The following is a 20,621-nucleotide window of genomic DNA, read 5'->3' as shown; positions in this document are numbered from 1 at the left end:
GCCAGGCCCCCTTTAATCCTCACTTCCAGCCACACACAGCCCTGCCAACCAATCCTGGAAGAATGCAATCCTATGTCTGCAGCCCAGGCCCTCACCTGGCCTTTTCCTGCCAACCACATCCAGCTTCGCCCCCTGAGGCCTCACCTGGCCCCTCAGCTCTGGCCGGCACCCCGCAGTTGCTGGTCCAGCCTGCAGAGCTGGTGCAGGAAGCCTCGGTTGGGGAAGACCCATCGGTGCTGCCTCACAGTGATGACCGCCTGGCGCAGGGACAGCCGCTGGTGCAGCATGAGGTAGGCCAGGACCAGCGTGGCAGAGCGGCTCACGCCCACCACACAGTGCACCAGGACCTTGGCTGAGGAAGACATCCTGGTGAAAAACCCTGTCCCACACACCGGCCCACCCATGGGCTGGGATGGGGACCCAGGTTCCTTTCCTGACCCTGCCTTGAGTGCACTCTGTGATCCTGTGCAAGTCACTCAGCCTTTATGGACCTCAGTTTCCTGATTGGTAAAATGGGTAGATCAACACCTGTTCTGCCTACCCTTGGGATAGGGTCCGAATTTCTTTTTTCTTTTCTTTCTTTCTTTCTTCTTCTTTTTTTTTTTTTTTTTTAAGTAGAGACAAAGTCTCACAATGTTGCCCAGGCTGGTCTTGAACTCCTGAACTTAAGTGATTCTCCCACCTTGGCCTTCCAAAGTGTTGAGATTACAGGCATGAGCCACCGCTCCTGGCCTCCAAACCTTTTTAACATAGCTTGTAAGACCCTTCAAGAGCTGGCCCATGTCGCCTCATCTCAGATTGTCCTTCCCCCACCTTTAGCTCGAGAAATATGGAGGAACTTGCAGTTCCTTGAGGCTGCCATGGTTTCTGACCTCCAGCCTTACCACATGCTATTCCAAATACCTGCAAATCATTTCCCCTGATCTTGGTATGACTAACTTCTACTACTTATCCACCAGGCTTCGGCTGAGACACAGCTTCCTCCACAGGCTTTCTTGATCGCTCAAAGTATTGCTTGAATCACAAAGCAGCTCATCTTTTTTGCATATGACACATGGATACTTTTGTAGAGGCAAGTCCCCCCACCTTCCCGATCCTCTGGGCTCAGCACCCCTGACGTGTGCTCCCAGAGCCCTCCACACTGGCCCACTCTTATGAGTAGCTCTCACTACACTATTCACAATTTGGCTGTCTTTCCACCAGTTCCAAGAGGGCAGGGACCCTGCTTCTTAAAGTCTAGATTCCCAGTATTTAGCTCAGTGCCAGGCACGAAGTGGATACTCAGTGCCCGGTGTGGTGGCAGATGCCTGTAGTCCCAGCTACTTGGGAGGCTGAGGCACGAGAATTGCTTGAAGCCCGGAGGCAGAGGTTGAACCCAGGAGGTGGAGGAGCAGAGATCGCGCCACTGCACTCCAGCCTGGGTAGCACTGAGACTCTGTCTCAGAAAAAAAAAAAGGAAGAAAAAAAGTACTTTGGGGCAGACATCTAGGTACCAAATGGTGCTTTCCCAAAGTTGAGTGTTGCAGAGAAAGAGCTGTTCTGCTGTTTGGGAGAAATGGCTTTCCGCCTCAGGGTTGCTCCTAACTCATGGCATGACCTTGTATTCCAGGCCTGAGTTTCCCCATCTGGGAAGGAATAGGGTTCGATAAAATGCTGGAGCACTAAGCAGAGGACTTTTTTTTGGAGGGGGCAGGATGGAGTTTCGCCCTTTTGCCCAGGCTAGAGTGAAGTGGCATGATCTCGGCTCACTGCAACCTCTGCCCCCCATGTTCAAGCAATTCTCCTGCCTCAGCCTCCCGAGTAGCTGAGATTATAGGTGCGTGCCAGGAAACCCCATGCCTGGCTAATATTTGTATTTTTAGTAGAGATGAGGCTTCACCTTGTTGGCCAGGCTGGTCTTGAACTCCTGACCTCAGGCGATCCACCCACCTTGGCCTCCCAAAGTGCTAGGATTACAAGCATGAGCCACCGCACCCGGCCTAAGCAGAGGATTTTTAAAAAACAGGGCTGGGAGGGCACTGATGACTGAGAGGAAATGAGGCATCCTCCCCATGAATGAGCAAGATGGGATATGGGCTTGGACCCCAAGTCCTACCCCCAGGCGTGTTGAGGGCACGGTGGATGAAGTCAGCCGCAGAGGAGAAGTAGGCACTGATGTCAAAATCAGGGAGGTCGTGGGCTGGCACCCCCAGGTAGCTCACACTGCTGCCGTAGAAGTCAGGGCCGCCCTGACAGTAGAGGCCCCCGTGGGCGGCGTTCAGCACGTGAGTGATGCCCAGCTTCCACAGCTCAAAGCGGTTGTTTGCCGTGGCCCTGGGGAGGGCAGGAAGGGCACTTGATGCCGGCCAAGCCATGGGACCAGGAGGGAGGCTTCGCCTGGCCCCCTGCTGCAGAGGGACCGAGCCATTAGGGTCCAAAGAGAGTCCAACCCCAGCAAGCTCCAAGTGGGGTCTGACTCCACAGCCCCATACCCAGAGCCCCGCACTTTCTGGTGGTAGAGCCGGTGGTGTGTGTGTGTCGGGGGATCTTTAGACCCTCTTTGCTTCCTCAGTGCATCTGCCCCTGCCTTGACCAGGACAGGAAGGAAGGGATTGCTTCAGCCCTGGAACCTGGCTGCCCCTCCCTTCTTGCCCCATGTCCTCCCACGCACATCCGTCCTCTACTGGCTACCACCTCATACCTGCTTCTAACCTACAAATGTTTAGAGGCAACACCTTCTCTGATTCACCTTCAGTCAGGCTTCTCCACTGTCTGTATCCAGAGGAGGGAGGCTGGGCCCAGAAACAGGGGGCTCTCTGTCTACCTTATCTCATGCCCCAAATACTATTTCCTAGGCCTCTGCCTCTACACTTGACAGTTGTCCTGGAAATGTTTCCCAGGACTCCTGGGAGACTCCCTGCTTTCAGGCAGGCGAAGTCCCTGCTCTCCCTGGTGTCCATACCTGGTCACTGCACTGTCCTCAGCACGCCGGGGGGTCCTGGAGAAGGTCCCTGGCCTGGGACGGTCAGAACAGAGCTATTTCTCCTTGTTTCCACCCTCCTGTGTCTGGTAAAGCGACCAAGAACGGCCTCTCCATGTCCCCACCCCCATGCCCCTTGGCCAGCTACCACTCACGCATCTCCTATGAAAAGGTTGGGCCAAACTTCGTCCACGCGGCTGCAAGAAGACTTCCCCGCCCTCAGGAGCTCCTCCAGCTCCAGGATGCTGGGGCAAGGTGTGGCTTTGTCCTCTCCCCCCAGCTCTGGGAGAGAGGTCTCAGCCATGGGCCAGCCCACCCACCCCTCTGCCTCTGCGGTCACTCCTCTCTCCCTCTCCAGTGTCATTTCTCCTTCCCAGAGATTGACAGGGACAGGTGACAGGAGCAAGTGACTCAGCAAGTCACAGGGGCCTCCAGAGCAGACAAGACCTTTTCCTCCTCAAGCCTCCCCCCGCCCCCAAACTCCATGAGAATATGGAATCAGGGAGACCTCTGCAAGTCAGCTACCACCCTGAACCTCAGTTTCTTCATCTGTAAAATAAGGATAATCACACCTACCTTACAGAATTTGAGGATTAAATGAAACAAAGGACGTGCTGGGTCTGACACATAGTAGGTGCTTAGAAACATCTGTGGAATTAGTAGATGTAGAGCCCTACCTAAGGCTATTAGGTTCTGAGGACTGAGTTAAAGTAGAGATCCAGGGTGCAGAGGAGGTGGCTGGTTCCAAGGATGAACGATAGAAAGAACTGAAAGAAGTGTACAGTCTAGGTGGGCCACAAATTGGATAGGAGCTGGATTGGATGTCTTTTGGATGAGTCTCTGAATTATGGAGGTCAGGGACAGTTTTCTGAGTTGTAGAGTCAGAGAAATATGGGTAAGAGACATGGATAGCTTCCTTTAAAGGGTGCCCACAAGATTCATGGGGGGAGGGGGAAGGTGTTTTGTTTTGTTTTGTTTTTTTAGACAGGGTCTCACTCTGTCACCCAGGCTGGAGTGCAGTAGCATCATCTTGGCTCACTGCCACAACCACCTCCCAGGTTCAAGTGATTCTCCTGCTTTAGCTTCCTGAGTAGCTGGGATTACAGGCATATGCCACCATGCCACACTAATTTTTGTGTTTTTAGTAGAGACGGGGTTTTGCCGTGTTGGTCTGACTGGTCTTGAACTCCTACCTCAAGTGATCAGCCTGCCTCGGCCTCCCAAAGTACTGGGATTACAGGTGTGAGCCACCGTGCTGGGCCAATGGGGGAAGGTTTGAACAATGGTCCTGTAATGAAGATGGCTAACTTGTCAGAAGAGAAGGCTGAAGAGGGCCTTGTATGTCAAAATGGGGAGAAGGGAGGTGAGTGTTGCCCTAGACTTTGAGAGCCAAAGGGGCTAACTGTCATCAGAAACATTTTGAGGGTGGGAGGGAGATTCCTCTGCCTATAAGGGCTTTGGGTCCCAAAATAGAAACTGAGAAAGGTCAGCCTGTCCTTCTGCCAGAGCTGGTTATCAGCAAAAGAGATGAGATGTCTCACCCTCTCTCATGTGACTTCTCAGTGGCCCTGATGGAGCTGGGAATGGTATGAGCTGCAGTGAGGAGGTTCCCAGCTGCCCTTGACCTTAAGACCAGTTCGAAGGGAAAGGCCACACCAGGGCATCCCATGGAAGCAGTCTACACTCATGTCCATCCCATTCAGAACCATTGAAGTCGGCCTGGCACTGTGTGGGGAGGCGAGGCCAAGGAGGGGCTCGTGTCCAGGTTACAACTGGGTTTGGACTTGGTTTATGCCAATGCTAGACGTGGCTTGGGAGCAGACCTTCCCTCAGGGTGGCGCAGCATGGTGGAGTGAGGAAAATACAGGATCTGATGTTAGAGAGATTTGGGTTGGAATATCAGTTTGCAATATGTCAGGTAACATGTTTCTTTACCTTTCTGTGCTATAGGATCCCCCTTGCAGAATTAGCACTAGGATTTTTTTTTTTTTTTTTTTTTGAGATGGAGTTTTGCTCTTGTCGCCCAGGCTGGAGTGCAATGGCGTGATCTTGGCTCATTGCAACCTCCACCTCCCGGGTTCAAGCGATTCTCCTGCCTCAGCCTCCCGAGTAGCTGGGATTACAGGTATGCGCCACCACGCCCGGCTAATTTTTGTATTTTTAGTAGAGACGAGTTTTCACCATGCTGGCCAGGCTGGTCTCGAACTCCTGACCTCAGGTGATCCCGCCTCAGCCTCGCAAAGTGCTGGGATTACAGACGTGAGCCTCCGCTCCCAGCCTTAACACAAGGATTAAATGAGATGTTTATATGGCGTTTGGCATAGACACTGTCAAAGAGTAAATGGGCAATAAATTATAACAATGATCATTGGGGGCTGGCTATTGGAGAAGAGCTGGCTGTCTCCAGAGGAATTCGGATTACCTCCTTCTAGGCCCTAACCCCATTTACTGATCCCACAGGCCCCGCCCCCGCTCCGCTAGCCCCGCTTCCTCCTGTCGCTTTGGCCTCCGGCATGACGCATGCGCCCTCGGGCTCCCCCGCGGCAGCATCTCGGTTCTCCTCTCGGGCCCATCTGGAGCCTCGCGTCTTTTCCAGCGTGGGCCCCGCCCCCTGCCGGTAGAACCCCGTCCCCGGCAGGTAGGGCCCCGCCTCCCGAAGCAGTTCCGGTTCGGCTCACAGGCCCTGCCGGCGCGGCGGTGACGGCAGCCGGGACGATGCCTGCGCGCAGCCGCCACCGCCCCCGCCTCCACTCCGGCTCCCCGCCCCAGGCTCCGCCCCCGCCGCTTGAGGCGCTTCACTCCGGCGAGGCGGGCAGGGCCCCGGACTCCGACGGCGGCTCGGACGCCGACTCGGAGGTGGGTCCGGGGAGCCCGACTCGAACCGCGGAGGTGAGCGGGAGCTGAGGCTGAGGAGAGGGGAGCTCGGGGGGCGCCTGCTGCCAGGGGTGAGTGGGGAGTCTGGGATGGAGCTGGGGGCTGCCGAGGGACCGCGACCTGGAGGGGCCCCGGGGAGACAGTTGAGGGAGCCGGGAGAGTCAGCTCTGGAATGGAATCTGAAGGAAATGGAGGTTGTCGAACCGAGGGCCTGAAGGCTGAGGGGTAAGTGGAGGCCGAGGAACGAGAGGGAGGGGGCGGGAGGGGGAGGCTTGAAGAGCCCAGAGCTTGGGGGCTTTTGAAAGCTGCGCAGTGGGGGAGGAAGATCGAAGGTCCTGCGGGAATGTGGACCCGAAGGAAGAGATGCTCTGGGTTTGGCAGCGGGGATGAGAAGTCAGAGGAGCAAGACCTGGGCCGGTGTTCCCTTCCCAGGGCGAGGGAGGGCGATCGGGGCTGGGACTGGAGCCCTCTTATGGGGTTCTCCTCTTTTGGAGCCCTCTTATACCGCCCCCACCCCGGGTGGGGCTGGTGGTGATGGAGGGCAGGATTTAGGTTTGACTAGAAGGAGGAGGGCTATTGGATGGGAAATCGTCTGGCCTCAAGGGGTGAGGGAGGCATTGAAAAAGAGAAGTGTGGTCAAGAAAGAAAAGGAGCCCTTGGGGATCTAATTTTGGGCTTTGGAATTTTTACAGGTGCCTTTTAAAACATCAAAGATCACTAGGGCAATGTACTTGGATCGTGGGGCTTTCTCGTTCGTGCACGGTGGATCCTTTTAAGAATCTTGGGTGGAAGGGGCGGTGTGAATCACTGATTTGCCTAAAGGACTGGGGGAAGTAGTGGAGAGGAAGTGATGTTTGAAGAAGGTAGTGGAAGACGTGATTCTGAAAATGAAGATATCATTTGGATTTATTGACAGTAATGGTGTCTTTTTTCATTGTATTTTTTTCGTAAATAAGTTTAAATACCAGACATGTTAAGATCCTAAAAAAGATTTACTGCATTACCTTTAAGTTTTAAAAACTTGAAACAAGAGTTTGGATACTCAGATTTTAAAAATTAAACTTGAAACAAGAATTTGGACACTCGGATTTTACAGATACTCAACATGGACTGGTTCCACTTTCAAAGTTTTAAGTTGACACATGTATTTGCCACATAGTAAATATATAGTCAATGCAAGTTTCTGGGTTAAGGGGGCACAGTGAACTTGCCACAGTCTAGGCGCAATACCAAATCTTCCTCTCACTGATAACCCCAGGATTGGAGTTATCTCTTGAAAATTGGAGAGGTACCTTTGACTGATTGGCAAAACCAATATTGAAATACTATTTTGCAGGTATTGTGTGAATAGTATTTTTAGTAGAGTGATTTGGAAAAATAAGGACAGAGGATGCTTGTAGTTGGCAGCCAACACAACTAGGACAGGTGGGTACACAGATGCTTTTTATAGAAGACATAGTTCCAAAACATAATTATGCCAGAAAAAGAATGATTGCAATATTTATATTCACTTTAGTAGAGATAAATTCACTTCCTTTTGTGATTGTTAAGTCGTAACATGGTTCCATGAAGTCTTTGTGTGACTTTAGCCACATGTCTCATATGTTTTACTACTTTTTATGTGATTATAGGTTTGTAAAGTTGTTGGCCATTTCTTTTCTCTTCTTTCTTTTCTTTTCTTTTTTTTTTTTTTTGAGACAGAGATTCGCTGTGTTGCCCAGGCTTAAGTGATCCTCCCACCTCAGCCTCCCAAGTAGTAGCTGGGACTGCAGGTGGGCGCCACCACGCCTGGCTAATTTTTGTTAGCATCAAGCATTTTCTAAATGCTTGATTAAGTCTAAATGGATATCTACTGTTTAATCTTCATGAGATGATAATTTGATTGGCAACAGCTTTTAAATTAGTTTATGTGTATGGGCTACGTGACATACCCTCAGATGCACAGTGGAATAGTAATTGTTTCTTCAAAGGATATGTGAATTCTTAGCTAAAAATGCTGAGATTGTTAAAGTATTAATTCCCTTTTCTTTAACTTAATACAAATTATCTTCAGTTGAAGTTTATGTAATATTACTGTTTGTTCGTTTTATCTCTAGAGTGAGATCCTTTGGAGACCTTATCTTCATACTTAGTTCTAAATAAAAGTCATGGCATGTAAAAATTTGCTGAATTGCAATATAAGAACTCTATTAAGATTACAGCTTAATGTTATTGCAAAATTAAAGAGAAACTGTTAGATGGAGTTGTACAATTAACATATTAGCATGTCTAATAGTTTTTTAATTTTTGTTTCCATTTGTCAGTTCTCACACCCATTGAATAAAGAAAATCAGTTTTAGGCTAGGTGTGGTGGCTTACTCCTGTAATCCCACCACTTTGGGAGGCCGAAGCAGGCAGATCACTTGAGGTCAGGAGTTCAAGACTAGCTTGGCCAACATGGCAAAACCCCGTCTCTACTAGTACTATAAAAAGAATTAACCAGGTGTGGTGGCTCACACCTGTAATCCCAGCTACTCAGGAGGCTGAGGCAGGAGAATCTCTTGAACCCGGGAAGCAGAGGTTGTGAGATGAGATCACACCAATACACTCCAGCCTGGGCGACAGAGTGATATGTCTCAAAAAAAAAAAATCAGTTTCTCTAAGGCAGAAGAAGCCATCATGACTGTGATGGCACAATATGCAGACACATTTAGGTAAATCAGTTTTGATTTCAGTAGCATAACCCGCCTTCTGCAAAAGCTTATTCACATTGCACAGTTGCTTGTAAACATTTTTTTTATTTTGTTAATCATTAGATTCTCAATACTTCTTCAAAACTTTGCTGTTACTGGTTAAGACATTTTCATGGCTTTTCTGAGAATTGAAATTTGAACACTTTTTTTGAGAAACTTAAATCACAGATGTTTCCATGAATAGTATTATTATTGTTTTATAAGAATGCCATGTTAATGAGCTATTCTTTCGAGATTTTTACTTCCAGGCCTGATGTAATATATGGTGTTAATTGTTGGGTGTACCTAGCACGCCCGTTAATTTATGGATGGAAATCTTTCCTGTCTTCAGATTCTACCCCCTTCATTTTTCATATGCCATGGATTGTTAGTGAACTAAGATTGAATTCACTTTCTAATTTTAAAGCTTCTGTAGCTTTGATTCTCTTTGGACATCAAGCTGATTTATATGAGATATGAATACAATTCCATATTTTGCTAAATTACCTATGAAGCTCTTTTGAATGATTGTGGTATTTGGTGAAAAAATACAGTATGAGCTAATCGTAGTTCTTTTAAGGGATTTAGGTTATAGAGGAGGACTATACTATTTCATTCCCAGATTAAATGTTTTACTTATTTGCAGAGATGACAGGGGAGAGCCTTGATTATTTTCACATGTCTCATGTATTTATATTTGTTTACAAATAAAGAGTTACTTATTTGCAAAATGCCATGCTTTAATACTTGCTTATATGTGATTTTGGGAATTCTTTTGGAACTAGTTTTTGTTCTTGTTTTTGTTTTGCTCTAAGGGTATGATGTAACACATTGAGGGGTTAATAGTAGGGCAAGAACAGAGAAAGCCATTTGACAACAGATATCGTCAGGACAGTGATGCTTACTTTAGGTCTTGTGGTTTTCTTGGCCTTGAGAAATCAAGATGTTAACTAAAAATAGGAGAGCATGGGCCAGGCACACAGGGAAAACAGAGCGGTGTTTACATGCTACCGCTGTTGCTTCCTGGTAGTTTGCCATATGAATGTGTGGGTATGGATTTGTAACAGACCTGTGATGTGAATATTCCTGTACCCCCTCCTCCCATACACACAGCACCATCATCACAGATCTGAAGCCTAACCTTTAGCTGAGTTTAGTGACTTCATGTTTCCGTATTGAAATGTTCTGTTATTGGGTCCTCACAATACTATAGAATGTAACATACTGCGGGCACGGTGGCTCACGCCTGTAATCCCAGCGCTTTGGGAGGCCGAGGCGGGCGGATCACGAGGTCAGGAGATCGAGACCATCCTGGCGAACACGGTGAAACCCCGTCACTACTAAAAATACAAAAAAATTAGCCGGGCCTGGTGGCAGTTGCCTGTAGTCCCAGCTATTCAGGAGGTTGAGGCAGGAGAATGGCATGAACCTGAGAGGCGGAGCTTGCAGTGAGTGGAGATCGCACCACTGCACTCCAGCCTGGGCAACGGAGCGAGACTCCGTCTAAAAAAAAAAAAAAAAGACTATTATTAACTAAGAAAAACTTGGTTATAATAGTTTCACCACAAAACAATGTTTTCTGATATGTACTTCAGAAAAGAGTGTTGTGGGGCAGGGCGGTGAACTATATTTATATTTGTCTAAATGTTTTTTAGTAGTTTTTTTTTTTTTAAAGATAGGGCCTCACTGTCTCCCAGGCTGGAATACAGTGGCGCGATCATGGCTCATGCAGCCTTGAACTCCTGGGCTCAAGCAGTCCTCCTGCCTCAGCTTTCTGAGTAGCTGGGACTATAGGCGTGTGCCACCACACCTGGCTAATTTTCTAAATTTTTCTTTTGTAGAGATGGGGTATCAGCTATGTTGACCAGGCTGGTTTAGAGCTCCTGGCCTCAAGCAATCCTCTCACCTCAGCCTCCCAAAGTGCTAGGATTACAGGTGTGAGTGTCTTAAATTTTTGAAGTGCATTTAGTTAAGCTTATGAGTTGTGGCAGAGGACAAGAGAGGTAGTAACATGAGTATCTGTTATCTTGATACTTGTTTTGTTGTCTTGAAATTTTTGACAGATAAATTCTAGTTGGAGGTGAGAACCATGGATTCTGCTAATTTAGGGCCTTCGTATAGGTTAACTGGTGTCACTGAGTTTTTGGAAATACTTGCAAATCTGTTTTAGTTTGGAACTTTGAGATTAAATGGAATTGATGTCAGTTCCATCAATATAATATTGGCATGAAAGCCAGAGATTTCCAAAACCATACATTAAAATTTGGCTCCAAATCCAATCCATTTTCACAATATTTAAAGGAGTTGAAGTCTTGAGCCAGTTTCTCATTTTCCATTATATTGATTAGATTTTGGATGTAGCATATTTATTTATTTATTTAGAGACAGAGTCTCACTCTGTTGCCGAGGCCTGGTGCAGCGGCATGATGTCAGTTCATAGCAACCTTCGCCTCCCGGGTTCAAGCAATTCTCCCACCTCAGCCTCCCTAGTAGCTGGGATTACAGGCGCGTGCCACCATGCTCGGCTAATTTTTTGTATTTTTAGTAGAGACGAGGTCTCACTGTGTTGCTCAGGCTGGTTTTGAACTCCTCAGCTCAAGGCATCCACCCACCTTGGCCTCCCAAAGTGTTGGGTTTACAGGCGTGAGCCACCGCGGCCTGCCAGTGTAGCATATTTAAAAATAAAGATTTTACCAGCTGGGTGGGGTGACTCATGCATGTAATCCCAGCACTTTGGGAAGCTGAGGTGGGTGGATCCCTTGAGCCCAGGAGTTTGAGACCAGCCTGAGCAACATAGTGAGACCTTGTCTCTACTAAAAATACAAAAAATTAGCCGGGCGTGGTGGTGTGCACCTATAGTCCCAGAACTCAGGAGGCTGAGGTGGGAGGATCACCTGAGCCCAGGAGGTCAAAGCTGCAGTAAGCTGTGATTGTGCCACTTCACTCCAGCCTGGGTAAAGAGTGAGGCCCTATCTTAAAAAAAAAAAAAAAAAAAAGGGTGGGCGTGATGGCTCACACCTATAATCCTAGCACTTTGGGAGGCCAAGGTGAGTGGATCACTTGAGGTCAGGAGTTCAAGACCACCCTGGCCAACATGGTGAAACCTTTTCTCTGCTAAAAATACAAAAGAATTATCTGGGCGTGGTGGCACGTGCCTGTAATCCCAGCTACTTGGGAGGCTGAGGCAGGAGAATTGCTTGATCCCAGGAGGCAGAGGTTGCCATTGTACTCCAGCCTGGGTGACAAGAGTGAAATGCCATCTCAAAAAACAAACAAGCAAAAAAGATTTTACCAAATCGATATGTTAAACTGCTAGCCTGGTTAGAATAAAAATTAGAATTTTAGATTCTTAGCTTCTTTACTGGTTTGCCGTGGCATTGCAGCCAGGTCAGGAACCCTTTACCAGATTTATCACCAAAGTGATAAATCACTTTGGTGATTTATCATCGTGTAAAAACTTTTGGTATAACTGAGGATATAAAATGGACGGTAATATCTGTCAGATTCTTACTCATTGAGGGGAGACAGTTCTGGATTTGGTGTAGATAATTTGGTGCAGCCTGATAGTAGAAGTTAGTTTAAAGGCTATTTGGAGTCAGAAAAAGATTGCGTTATTTGGTATATATGACAACTTTTTTTGAGTAAAATTATAAAGAGTTCACGGTTAGAGCAGCAAAAAAGTCCCAGAACCGAAGTGCAGCCAAGAGAATGATGATGTAACTGAGGAGGGAATTTAATTCTTTTAAAGGTGCTGCCCTAAATTCTACTGCTCAGAAGCGGGACATAACAAAACAGAAAATCACCACTAAAGAGTTTCAGAATGGATGGTAGGAATTAGTGTAAGGTCTTTGAAACTGTTTTGTAATTATTGCAGGTTTTATCGATGTTTTGGAAACAATACCCTGTGCTTACTAAGAAAATGCAAAATAGGCTGGGCGCAGTGGCTTGCGCCTGTAATCCCAGCACTTTGGGAGGGTGAGGCAGGCAGATCACTTGAGATCAGGAGTTTGAGACCAGCCTGGCCAGCATGGTGAAATGCTGTCTCTACTAAAAATATAAAAATTAGCCAGGTGTGGTGGTGCGCCCCTATAGTCCCAGCTACTCGGGAGGCAGAGGCAGGAGAATTGCTTGAACCTGGGAGGCAGAGGCTGCAGTGGGCTGAGATCACGCCGCTGCATTCCAGCCTGGGTGGCAGAGCAAGACTCCGTCTCAAAAAAGAAAAAGAAAAATATCTTTCTATAAGTATAAAGAGAAAAGAGTAGTTTTTGTTTGCTGAATGAAAATGTTTTCATTTATGGTAAAAATTTTAAAATGGGATGGAAAAAAGTTGGATAATCCCAAATACTATAAACTACAGAGTTACTAATCACAAAGTTTGGCCATAAATGCCCACATTAAACCTTATCCTCCTACATCATAGTTTAGGCTTTTTGCTTTCATAAGAATTGTTTTTATGTTCTGGTTTATGGATCTGCAAACATGTCTTTATTATGTGGATATTAGATAAGCTAAATGTATTTGATTTAGCTGTATTTTAGCTTCAGTGCATCTATAATATATAATTGCCCTAAGGAAAATTTATTAACTCTAGCTTTATATAATGTTTTAAGTCTCTTCCTCAATGTTTATCTTGGGATATGGATCTTAATTTTTTTATGTTTTATACATCATTTGGAAACTGTTTAACTTTTAAATTTTGTAAACTAAATCAGTAATAATTTCTTTTTTTTTTTTTTAATTTGAGACGGAGTTTCGCTCTTGTTACTGAGGCTGGCGTGCAATGGTGCGATCTCAGCTCGCTGCAACCTCCGCCTCCTGGGTTCAAGCAATTCTCCTGCCTCAGCCTCCTGAGTAGCTGGGATTACAGGCGTGCACCACCATGCCCAGCTAATTTTTTTGTATTTTTAGTAGAGATGGGGTTTCTCCATGTTGGTCAGGCTGGTCTCGAACTCCTGACCTCAGGTGACCTGCCCGCCTTGGCTTCCCAAAGTGCTGAGATTACAGGCGTGAATCAATAATAATTTATACAAATAGCACATATTGTATTTATGAGTCAAGTTTTATCGGTTGTGAATTCCTTTAGGGGCATTTGAATGTAGGGCTTTTAAATACAATCACAGAATTTAGAATAGAGGACAGTTGCTTCAGCTGGTTGTACTCCAATATTTTTATTTTCTGCACACACATGCACACACACGTGTGCACACGTGAGAAGTGAAACTACAAGAAAAATCCAGCATGTTTAAGTCACTGTAATCACCATCTGAACATGGACGTTGGTTCTGTAAAAGTAAGCATATTGTAAAGGTTTCATTTTGTTGATATATCCTCTGTATTTTAAATATTGTTAGCTGGGCATGGTGACTCACGCCTGTAATCCCAGCACCTTGGGAGGCTGAGGCAGGCGGATTGCCTGAGGTCAGGAGTTCAAGACCAGCCTGGCCAACATGGTGAAACCCGGTCTCTACTAAAAATACAAAAAAATTAGCTGGGCATGGTGGTGCACATCTGTAATCCTAGCTACTCGGGAAGCCGAGGCAAGGGAATCGGTTTAACCTGGGAGGTGGAGGTTGCAGTGAGCCGAGACTGTACCACTGCACTCCAGCCTGGGCGACAGAGTGAGACACTGTCTCAATAAAGGTAAAGATCGTCCAGTGATAGATTAGAGGCCATTTTCGTCTCTTGTATGTTGGTATAATTAAGCCCGGTGGAATAGCTGTGTCTTTCTAGTTTTTAGTGCCTATTGCTTTAGGAAGTTTCCCAATTCCCAAACTGTACAGAAGTGCTTTTAGGTATCAACAGTAATCAGTTACATCACTGACATACTTTTTATTTTATTTTAATTAATTTATTTATTTTTGGAATGGAGTCTCGCTCTATTGCCCAGGCTGGAGTGCAGTGGCACGATCTCGGCTCACCGCAAGCTCCGCCTCCCGTGTTCATGCCATTCTCCTGCCTCAGCCTCCCATAGTTGGGATTACAGGCGCCCGCCACCATGCCCAGCTAATTTTTTGTATTTTTAGTAGAGATGGAGTTTCACCGTGTTAGCCAGGATGGTCTCGATCTCCTGACCTCGTGATCCGCCCGCCTCGGCCTCCCAAAGTGCTGGGATTACAGGCGTGAGCCACCGTGCCTGGCCGGCGACATACTTTTTAAAATGTTGGTGAGTGGTATGCTCCTGTGGAAATATTTATTAATAGTTAAATTTTATGTTAAGTCTTTATATGAGCAGTGCATATTGATGTGTAGAGCAATGCATTGAGTAACTAGAACCTCTATTTTGTATGATTGTTTCTCAGTTTATGTAGCTTAATTACACTGTTGTTATGTTGAAAAGTAATTTCCATCTTTTTTTTTTTTTTTGAGACGAAATCTCACTCTGTTGCCTAGGCTGGAGTGCAGTGCTGCAATCTCAGCTCACTGCAGCCTCTGCCTCCCAGGTTCAAGCGATTCTCTTCCCTCTGCCTCTCGAGTAGCTGGGACTACTGGCGTGCACCACCACACCTGGCTAATTTTTGTGTTTTTAGTAGAGGTGGGGTTTTATGTTGACCACGCTTGTCTTGAACTCTTAACCTCAAGTGGCATACCCACGTCAGCCTCCCAAAGTGCTGGGATTATAGGCGGGAACCACCACATCCGGCCTATTGAGCAGTTTCTATTTGCTAAGCATTATTATAAGTGCATTATTGTAAGTGCATTACGTGTATTATTCCATGTAATCTTCACAACAAGCCTATGAAGTAGGAGTTCTCCTCATTTTACAGATAAAGACAGTGAGGCCCAAGAAAGTTATGTAACTTCTGCAGGGTCACATAACTGTGAGTGGTAAATCCACAATTTGAACCTAGGCAGTTTAATTCTAGAGCCAGTACTCTTACTTTCTGGGCTGTATATCAGTTGCTGTTGGCGAATAGCTTATTTATCTGAAGCTTGTTTAACTCTCTAGCCTTAGTTTTTTCAGCTGTAAACTGAGGAATTGTACTAGATCTCTCAGGTCACTTCCATTTTCTAACCTAAGAACTCTGTCATCCTGATTTACAAAACACAACATGTTTTAATGTTTCAAATTACTTTCTGTTTGTAATCTCTGGATCCCTTATGAGATAAAGGTTAAGCTATTTCCAACATCACACTGTTAATGGGTCATGGAACTGGATCAGATCTTTTTTTGGACTTCCTGGTTTTGCTGGTTGCCTCATGCATATACTTAGTGTGTATATGCATATATGGGTTAATAATTGAATTTAATTGACTTTCTTAATTTTCTTTTCTTCTTCTTTTTTTTTTTTTTTTTTTTGACAGAGTCTCACTTTGTCGCCCAGGCTGGAGTGCAGTGGTGCGATCTTGGCTCACTGCAGCCTCTGCCTCACAGGTTCAAGCAATTGTCCTGCCTCAGCCTCCTGAGTAGCTAGGATTACAGGCATCCGCCACTATGCCCAGCTAATTTTTGTATTTTTAATAGAGACAGCATTTCACCATGTTGGCCAGGCTGGTCTTGAACTCCTGACCTCAAGTGATCCACCCTTTTTGGCCTCCCAAAGTGCTGGGATTACAGGAGTAAGCCACCATGCCCAGTGACTTTCTTAATTTTCTATTTGTATCTGTTTAAATGAGATTTGCTTCAAACAGTGAAAAATAATACTGCTTTCATTTTCTTTCTTTTTTCAAAATCATATCACATCATTTTCTTAAAACCTTTGCTCTCTGGTTATTAGTATTACATTCTTGTTGTGTAGAATATAGAAATTTTAGAAATTTTTAATGTAGACGATGAAAGGGCCCATCCAAGGAGTAAATATTACTAGTTTGATCTTTATTTATTTAAAAATATACACATATACCATATTTGCTATTTTTTAGGACATTGTGCTTCTTTTAAAATTTTTTCAGTTTTTATTTTGAAATAATTATAGGCTGGGCGCAGTGGCTCACACCTGTAATCTCAGCACTTTGGGAGGCTGACGCAGGCAGATCACCTGAGGTCAGGCATTCGAGACCAGCTTGGCCAACCTGGCAAAACCCTGTCTCCAGAAAAAAAATAGAAAAATTAGCCGAGCATGGTGGGGGCACCAGTAATCCCAGCTACTTGGGAGGCTGAGGCATGAGAATCACTTGAACCCCAGAGGCAGAGGTTGCAGTGAGCTGAGATTATGGCACTGCACTCCAGCCTGAATGATAGAGGGAGACTCTGTCTCAGACAAAAAAAAAAAATTTCTTGGCTGGTCACTGTGGCTCTTGCCTGTAAACTCAGCAGCCCAGCACTTTGGGAGGCTGACACGGATGGATGCTTGAGCCATGGAGTTTAGCCTGGACAACATAGCAAGACCCCGTCTCTTACCCCTTCCCCAAAAAATCCTCCTCTGTTAGCAGTTTTCTGACAATTTGTATTATAAATGGGTATTTGCGATAAAAATTTTGTTAGATGCTTTTTTTATTTATATGCTCCTGTGTTTTTTCTCCTTTAGCTGGTTAAGATGGTGAGTTACATTGTTTGATTTTCAAATATTGAACCAGCCTTGCATCCCTGGAATAAGCCCTATTTGGTCATGATATATAATTAATTTTATATATTGCTGAATTCTGTTTGCTAATATTTGGTTAAGTATTTTTGCATCTATATTTGTGAGGGATATTGGCCCTTCCTATTGTAGTGTTCTATAGGCACCATCTCCATAGTACCAGGTGGAGAAGGGTTAGGTTTTGTACCTTGCTTGCTGGGAAGGAAATGGACACCTCATGCTTGCTTCCCACCCCACCTCACCTCGCCCCACCCTGTGCAGGGGGTTGGGCGGGTAAAAGAGATGAGGGTTGTGGGTGGTTTTGTTACCTCCGATTTACCACTGAGTGCTGTTAGTCCTGACTCTCCAGCAGGCTTCCTCTGGTAGTACCTCGGCAAGGAGCAGGAGGGGTGCCTCATAAGTGCTGTTTGGGTTTGAAGTCTGAGTTCCCCAAATGGTCTCCTCTGACAGCATGTTAAGAGAAGGGGAGAGACTTGTTACTGCTAGACAATGATGACAATCCCAGCTCCCTACTTGGTCTTCTCTGATACCACCCTGATGTGGAGAGAGATATGGCTGGATTATAACCTAACAGGCTTAAAAATCAAGGCTCTCCATTTGGCCTTTCCTGGTGAGGGTGGGAGTGGAAATGGGGCTGGTTTTTTATGTGGTGTTTGGCTGGATTAGAGTGGGTTATTGTCTAAAAGTCTTACGTCTTGCTAGGCTGTCTCTTTTTCTGGTCCTTTGGTTTTTCTTTTCTTTCTTTTTTTTTTTTTTTTTGAGGTGGAGTCTCACTGTCTCCCAGGTTGGAGTGCAGTGGCATGATCTTGGCTCACTGCAGCCTCTGCCTCCAGGGCTCAAGCGACTCTCGAGCCTCAGCCTCAGAGTAGCTACTCAGCCTCAGAGTAGCTGGGACTACAGGCACATGCCACCACGCCCAGGTAATTTTTTGTATTTTAGTAGAGACAGAGTTTCACCATGTTGCCCAGGGTGGTCTCAAACTTTTCAGCTCCGGCAGTCCGCCGGCCTCAGCCTCCCAAAATGCTGGGATTACAGGCGTGAGCCACTGCACCCAGCCGGTCTTTTGGTTTTTCTTGGAGCTTTTTTTATCTGCACCTTTGACATTTCCAGGTTGCTAGCTTCTCTAGTATCCACTTTGGGACATATGTGGCAAAATAAACAAACAAAACACCCAAAGAGCTCACTACTGTGTTGTTCCTTGGGTCCCAAGGTGCCTGGCCAGTCAGTCTTCCTCTTCATTTCTCAGAGTCTTCTTATGTTTATTTTATATATAATGTCCATAGAGTAATAGGAAAAAGTATGTCTACTCCATCTTCCTGCAAGCAGAAATCCATTTATTTTTTAAAATGTACCTGTCAGAGGCCAGGCACCGTGGCTCATGCCTGTAATCCCAGCACTTTGGGAGGCCAAGACAGGCAGATCACTTGAGGTCAGGAGTTCGAGAGCAGTCTGGCCAATGTGGTGAAACCCTGTCTCTACTAAAAATACAAAAATTAGCCAGGTGTGGTGGCGCACGCCTGTGGTTCCAGCTACTTGGAAGGCTGAGGTGGGAGAATTGCTTCAACCCGGGAGGCAGAGATTGCAGTGAGCCGAGATGGTACCATTGCACTCCAGCCTGGGTGACAGAACGAGACTCCATCTCAAAAAAAAAATTTAAAAAGTACCTGTCAGAAAAATCTAGAGAGCAAAACAGTACACGTAGTGAAGAGTAGCTCTCTCTTCTTCTGTTCTCTACTTTTTAGAAGCTGTTTCCGTCATTCTGTCTTCATGTCTGTCATTATATTCCATCCTGTCTCACAATCTGTTTTACACTCTTAAGACAATTATTCTTTCTTTTTTTTTTTTTTTCCTAAGATAGGGTCTCGCTCTGTCACTCAGGCTGGAATGCAATGGCACAGTCATGGCTCACTGCAGCCTCAACCTCCCAGGCTCAAGCCATCCTCCCACCTTAGCTTCCTAAGTAGTTGGGAGTATAAGCACATGCCAGCACAGCCAGCTAATTTTGTTGTTGTTGTTGTTTTTGTTTGTTTGTTTGTTTTTTACAGAAATGGGGTTTCACCATGTTGCCCAGGCTGGTCTTGAACTCCTGGCCTCAAGTGATCCTCCCGCCTCCAGCTACCAGAGTGCTAGGATTATAGGTATGAGCCACCACACCCAGCCAATTATTCTTTCTAAAACACACTCTGATTATGTCATCCTCTTTTTCAGATATCTGCAGAGAATCCCATTGTGTGTAGAATGTTTTTAACTTGACAGAGGTTTCCATGGCTCTCTCAGGTCCTTGTTTCCAAGAAGGAACAACTGTTGTGTCTAAAAGGACTACTGCCTTATGCAGCCTATTTGCTGCATGAACTGTGCATGATGTATGCCCAGGGACAAGCCTATTAAGAAGTTCATCATTTGAGGCTGGCTGTGGTGGTTCACACCTGTAATCCCAGCATTTTGGGAGGCTGAGACGGGAGGATCGCTTGAGCCCAGGAGTTTGAGACCAGCCTGGGCAACATGGCAAAACCCTATCGCTACAAAAAGAAAAAAGTAGAAAAATTAGCCCAGCGTTGTGGTGCACACCTGTGGTCCCAGCTACTTGGGAGGCTTAGATGGAAGGATCACTTGAGCCCAGGAGGCAAAGGTTGCAGTGAGCCAAGATTGTGCCACTGCACTCCAGCCTGGGTGACATAGTGAGACCCTGTCTCAAAAAAATGAAAAAAAAAAAAAGTTCATTATTTGAAACATAGTCGAGCCCACAGCTATCAGGGACATTTCTGAAACAAGTACCTTAGGCACCTATGGGCTTCCAAAGCTGTATGTGAAGCTACGTAACTACATGAGTTGTGCCATTCACAGAAAGGTAGTCAAGAATCGAACTTGTGAAGCCTGCAAGGACCAAACATGTCCACCTGATTTAGACTTTTGAGTGCTGCCCCATGACTTCCACCAAAGTCCATATAAGGAGCCGACTCCTTAAGGACTGAAGAAAAACTATCTTCTGGAAAAAGATAAAATGGAGATTATACTAAAAACAAAAACAAAAAGGTTTTCATCATCTGGCCCTAGTTTATATTTTCAACTTTTTATCCTATTATTCCCCTGTGCCTTTTACATACTGATGGTTCACCACTGTTTCCTGCCTTCATACTTTGGTCATGCAATTTCCTCTGCTAGTATACTTTTATTTTTATTTATTGATCTATTTATTTATTTTTAAATTTTTGCTATTGTACTTTATTCATCTCTATCCACATAGCTTTACCACTCCTTTAACGCTTAGTTCAAAAGTCACTTCCAAGAACTCTTTTCTGATTTTACCAACTGGAAATAACTTCTCTTTTCCAACTCCTTTAACTTTCTAATTTTTAGCAAATTAGATAAGTATCCACTTTATTAGTCTTTTGAGGATTGAGTGAACTAATTATGACTCTCTTTAATATCCCTTTCTAGACTGTAGAATCATTGAGAGCAAAATCTGATTCAGATTCATTTGGATGAATGCCACATTGCCTAGTGTAATACCTTTCATATAGTATGTGTACAGTAAATATTTAATAGATGAATAAATGT

General features: G+C 45.5%; 2 protein-coding genes across 7 annotated transcripts in view; one reads left to right on the top strand and one right to left on the bottom strand.

Annotated features, from left to right (window-relative positions):
• Window positions 1-152: 152 nt before the first annotated feature.
• Window positions 153-3,279, bottom strand: DUSP13A (dual specificity phosphatase 13A). Its single transcript, XM_054503655.1, has 3 exons — window positions 3,115-3,279; window positions 2,096-2,313; window positions 153-352 (listed from the first exon to the last, which is right to left on the bottom strand). The coding sequence occupies exons 1-3, from the start codon at window positions 3,261-3,263 to the stop codon at window positions 153-155; spliced, it is 567 nt and encodes a 188-aa protein (XP_054359630.1). The 5' UTR covers window positions 3,264-3,279.
• Window positions 3,280-5,485: 2,206 nt separating this feature from the next.
• The window catches only part of SAMD8 (sterile alpha motif domain containing 8), a 70,419-nt gene continuing 55,283 nt past the window's right edge, over window positions 5,486-20,621 (top strand). Inside the window, exon 1 of one of the 6 annotated variants that reach the window (XM_054503644.2) lies at window positions 5,486-5,848. In XM_054503644.2, the coding sequence (XP_054359619.1) occupies window positions 5,675-5,848 (174 nt within the window). In that variant the 5' untranslated portion in view covers window positions 5,486-5,674. Of the gene's footprint in view, window positions 5,905-14,567; window positions 14,708-20,621 lie in introns of those variants that run through there. The other 5 variants (XM_054503645.2, XM_054503647.2, XM_054503650.2 and 2 more) reach the window with 5 other exon arrangements.

Source organism: Pongo pygmaeus, chromosome 8, assembly GCF_028885625.2.
Source record: "Pongo pygmaeus isolate AG05252 chromosome 8, NHGRI_mPonPyg2-v2.0_pri, whole genome shotgun sequence".
Classification (NCBI taxonomy): Eukaryota; Metazoa; Chordata; class Mammalia; order Primates; family Hominidae; genus Pongo; species Pongo pygmaeus.
Note: the sequence above shows the minus strand (reverse complement) of the source record. Positions and strands in the feature narration are given on the sequence as shown.

Coding starts and splice junctions, on each gene's coding strand:
- DUSP13A (XM_054503655.1), bottom strand. CDS start 3,263: ATGGCTGAGACCTCTCTCCCAGAGCTGGGGGGAGAGGACAAAGCCACA. Junction 2,314..3,114: donor AACCTTTTCATAGGAGATGC/GTGAGTGGTAGC, acceptor TGCCCTCCCCAG/GGCCACGGCAAACAACCGCT. Junction 353..2,095: donor TGCCCTCAACACGCCTGGGG/GTAGGACTTGGG, acceptor TGTCTTCCTCAG/CCAAGGTCCTGGTGCACTGT.